Consider the following 4,930-nt stretch of genomic DNA (forward strand, 5'->3'; position numbering starts at 1 on the left):
AAGAGTGGGATGGGGCAGTGGACCGGAGCCCCTCACCTCAGGAGGCCTCCATTCCAGTGGAGCTGAGAAACTGAGAAGAGACATCCTCCCCCTACCTTCTCCACCTCCCATCCAGAAACAGCAATAGAGCCGGTGGGGAAGATGCAGCCTCTCTCCCTGATGATCCAACAGCCAACATCTGTCGGATTGGGAGGATCAGTCTAAGCCATGGTGATTTCTATGAAATACTATGAGTTAGACCCAGGAGCTGCACTTCTGTCTGTACCTAAATATAAGACAGGGGTGCTTAATCTGTGGCACGTGTGCCACAAGTGTCATCTGTAGCCTCTGTGTGGGGCAAGCAGCAGATCGGGGAGGGGACAGAGCATAGTTGCATATTGGGCAGGAAGCAGAACGCAGAGCAGAAGATCAGGCAGCCAAAGGGGACTGGTATTGCTCTCTGGGAGGGTGGAAGCTAGTCTGGGGCGCACCTGCCAAAAAGTTCGACTTCCACTGATGTAAGGCATTAAACATCCATGAATCACGCTAGTGTGAAACTATGTTGGTGGCTGATTTAACCAGACAGTTTCAGTGATACAAGTTCCCATAGTAATCCCATCAGGTACCATGGTAATTTTATATAAAACTTGAGTGTCTGCTATTCACCTCCTACTACTCAGCCTTCTTGCTTCCTACCTTTAATCATGCTTCTATGCAAGGACTGATGCAAGCAAGCATCAGGACTGAATTACAAGAGCACAGAAGACAGTGCAAAAATACACAAGGTTGATAGGATGCCCTCAAAGACCCCATCCCTGCTTTAGGCAATCTGTTTATGAACATATATTTAATCCTTTTGAATTGACTGAAGACATCATGTAGGAGGTGGAAGCTGCCAGAAAATTGTACAGAGCAAGCTGATATCTGTCAAGATAATGTCATTTATATGCACAAAGCTGTCTTGAAGAATACCTTGGTCTTAGCACTCTACTAGGAGTGTGGGAGGAATATATTAATGTGGGAGGGATATGCACATTCGTAGCAGAAGTTTTGAATTAAGTCTTATTATTAACTAGTCTGCAAAGTTACGTGCCTCCATTAGACTTGTGAATTTTAGAAATTTGAAACAAATTACTTACTATCACAGGCCGTAGCATCGAGACGAAAGTACAGAATCGGCCACGCTCTTCAATGAGGGCCTTCCTAACAGCCTGTTTCTCTGTTTCTTCCAGAAGTAGGTACTTATCATTGACATCTTGTAATGCACTGTCCAACTGGGGCTGGATGTCTCCTCTTCCTGTACATAGAAAAGAATTGCAAGTAGGTTTTGTCTGAACTACTGACTTACAAAGGAGGAGTTCCTTGTCATCAGTCAGTATCCTTGCTGGATTGGGTTTGTCATACTTAGAATCTAATCCAAAATATTCCCTAAATTAAAAACTGTTTTCTTAATCAAGTGTTTTCCCATACTTATTTTCTCATTTAATAGGATAAATCCAGGTAAATTCACAAGTTGTTTCCATCCAGTTAGAAAAGCAGGCCCCAATTTGCATTTCAGATAGGAAGCATAAGACTGTGGCCGAAAACCCTCACAGCGTCCTTAATAGACACAGAAGCCTGCATACTAACCACAGACAAGCGTCTCTCTCCCTTGCCATTCCTGCATTTAGCAGGCTCCCAGTTATGACCTACAGAACCGTGTAGACCCGTAAATGATTGCTAGTGATTTTTCCTGGCATTAAATTAATTAGGTAAATGGAAATGGCAGTTGGACCACTGAACTGGATTTTATTAGTACAAATACATGATGAGACTAAAGCAAAACATTCATCTTTCTCAGGTCAAAAACTTGAACAACTGAACATATCAGTTCAGTATTTTTTCCATTATTCTGCCTAGAAAACAAATTTTAAGAAGAAGAAAAACAAAAAGCATTCATTATTAAAAAGAGATCTGGCTAGTTGCAACCAAACTCAGCCTGCTGCTGCAATGTAGGTAGATACTCACAGCTCGGCCTCCAACAAAGCAATGCCCCTGCTCACTCCCTACCATTCATGCCTAGTAACGAAAAGCAGGTTGGGTACAGCACTGCTGTAACAGGAGAACTTACTGAATGTGAATCTTGTTAACAAAGCAATATTGAGAGACTGTTGCAAAAATCATACTTTAATTCTTAAATGTGATGTTATTTCTAGAATGGAGTATATCTTATATATTTCCATTCCCATCACAACTGAATCCCAGTGCATGGTTTTAATGTTTATGCTTACTTATACTGAAGCTCCTTCTGGTAGTTTTAACTGAGTGATGCTGCCATCACTACTTTCCATGTTTTTCTAAACCAGCTGGGACTAATTACAAGACAAGGTAAGTGGCATTTTGGTATGGAAGTTAATATGCTTCATAGTGGATTGCATGAGTGTATAGTAGAACAATGCTAACTGAATCTGGTATTAAGTACAGGTGAGATGTCCTTCAAAAGCACATATGTAAAATCAATAAGTGACAGTAAATGTGATGCTGAAACAGTTTGTGATCATTAGGAGTTGTTTGAAAAGTATGTATACTTCTTAAAATGGAAAAAAACAACCCTCTATTTGTTTTTAGCTCTAGTGCTTAAAGTATCTTACATCTAATACCTAGACAATCCTGCACTTCTATTTTAGGTTTTATTATTGTGTAATTTATCCATGTCCTATTTGGCTTACATGCAGGAAAGGTGAAACCTGGTCAAATTTATTTTTCAGTAACCGTTTGTCAGCCCAAGCTCTGCTGTCATCATCTCTAAAACCGCAGTGTTTACATTTTATTCTCTTTAGCCAACTCTCGAGTCCCATCTCAACAAACGTTGTTGTGTGACATTTTTAATACTTGGTTCAAGGATGAGTTTTATAAAGTGGGAGCATTTGGAGAAACTCTAGCTTGCCTTTTGTGATATAGATCGGCTCCCGTGATACCAAACTTGGCAGGATCTGAATCTTATTTGCAAATGGAAGTTAAAGAATAAAGAATACTGCTTTCCTGTTTTCCAGACCAATTGCCGAATCGTGCCTACATCCATTATTCCAATCCTCTTTAAACAAGGGCTATTCAGTGCACTGAAATGCAAATTTACAGCACAGTACATAGAAAAGTTTAAGGTGAAATTTGTTTATGTGGATAAAGATAGTTACTGGCAAAACTTGATCAGAGCAGAATTTGATGCATCCTTGTGCACAGTAATTTTGAGAGACACAACAAATGATTAAGTAAGATTGGGTAAGCTCAATGGTACATTATCTAGCACAGGATGAAAGTACGGTGTCAAAGGTGCAGGGTTTCCCACGAAGATAGGACATTCCCTCCTTGGACAGGCCTTTATGAGCATTTTGCATCATTGTAGTATCCCCTTTGGCCATTTTGGAAGTGCAGATAACTGTACTCCCTTGAGAGCCAAGAGCAGCTTAACAGAACCATTCACACAACCCCATGGGCTTTGAGTGAAGAAGGTCAGTAAAGGAAATTCAGATGAATGCCTTTGCCTAAGAAGTATGTCACCCTTTTGTGTGGAGTAGTGTACCCCTGTCAGCCAAAAAGGCACAGCCAGCATGGGCAGGTACAAAGATCTGAGTTTTTCAGGAAAGGTGGAAAGGTGCGAGTATTTTTATTTTTATATTTGGTCCCGATACTCCTGTGCCAAAGGTAGCAGCAGGGTCCCAGCTGGGCTCTGACCGCTCGTTGAAGCTGGAAAAGGAGGAGAGGGAAAGAAGAGGATGGGATGTTGGGGGTCCAAAGAGATGTCCCCCGTAGCGGTATGTGTAATAGAACCCATAATGTGGCACTACAAAATAAAGCACTACAGCAAAGCTCCCACTTGAGAAACCCAATCCATGCGACAAAGCTGTTTTATAGTCAGATATATCAATTAAAAAAAAATAAAATAAAAATAGGACACACTGAGGTGGCAGAAGTATAAGCTTTTCCCCAAAATACATTTGAAGTTTGCCACAAATAACTTCTACACTGTCATTTCAAATAGTTTCTTAATGAACCAGCATCTTCTCAGACTATTGCCTATCTCTGGAGATAGTCAAGATGGTGTCTTCCTGTCCGTGTATTGTTCCAGGCCATTCTTATTCAAAAAGATTTGCTCATCTTTGTAATTAGCAGCATAATTAAAGCATTGTTTTACATCACACTAGAGCTCTGAATCATTTCTTCTATTAGATTGAGGATGTTGTTGTTAGGGATTATATTCTGCAAGCTTATCTTGCAAATGGCTGCTGGTGGAGTACCCTCAGGTACCTTACATCAGTGTAAGCATGCCAAATGCAACATATACTCATTAACTGAACTGCAAAAGTTAACACAGCTCAGCTTGGGGGAACAACTGAAACCCTGGCCCAGCCCAGTAAGTCTGGCTGAATTCATATATTAGGGCTGTCAAACAAAAATATTAATCATGATTAGTTGTGCAATTAAAAACATTAGTCGCAATTAATTGTGATTTTAATCACACAACTAAAAAGTCAAAGTTACGTGCAAGAAACCCTCAAAATTATGCAGGTACTTAGTATGGTTCAGGGGTGGGTTCGGGGCATGTGCAGGGAAGGAATTTGTGAAGGTGTGGGGGGCTGTGGGTGTGTGTGGGGTTTGGAAACTGGGGAAGGGGATGTCCCCTCACACCCTGGCAGGATGCAGGGTGCTGTGGGTCAGAAGAAAGAGTGGGGGGTGGGGGGAGGGGGCACAGATCAAAGGCCTCATGGTAAGGCAGAAAGTTGGGCAGGGGCAGGTCATTGGACAGAGCCATGGGAGGCTCGTCCAGGGGTTTCATAGATGTTAGGGTTGGGGCTGTGAGGGGCAGACAGGCATGCAGACACAGCACCCAGTAGGCAAGTCTGTGGAGGGGGAAGGGCAGGGGGAGAGAGAAAGAGTGGGGGGTGGGGGGGGGGGGCACAGATCAAGGGGCTCA

At 42.1% G+C, this 4,930-nt stretch overlaps 1 protein-coding gene across 14 annotated transcripts in view; it reads right to left on the minus strand.

Moving 5' to 3' along the window:
* The window catches only part of MTSS1 (MTSS1, I-BAR domain containing), a 192,076-nt gene that overhangs the window by 19,203 nt on the left and 167,943 nt on the right, over positions 1-4,930 (minus strand). For all 14 annotated transcript variants that reach the window (XM_014522180.2, XM_014522184.2, XM_014522178.2 and 11 more), the window contains one exon: positions 1,119-1,276. In XM_014522180.2, coding sequence (XP_014377666.1) covers positions 1,119-1,276 — 158 coding nt within the window. The remainder of the gene's footprint in view (positions 1-1,118; positions 1,277-4,930) is intronic.

The sequence above is a fragment of the Alligator sinensis genome, unplaced genomic scaffold (assembly GCF_000455745.1).
Source record: "Alligator sinensis unplaced genomic scaffold, ASM45574v1 scaffold681_1, whole genome shotgun sequence".
Lineage (NCBI taxonomy): Eukaryota > Metazoa > Chordata > Crocodylia > Alligatoridae > Alligator > Alligator sinensis.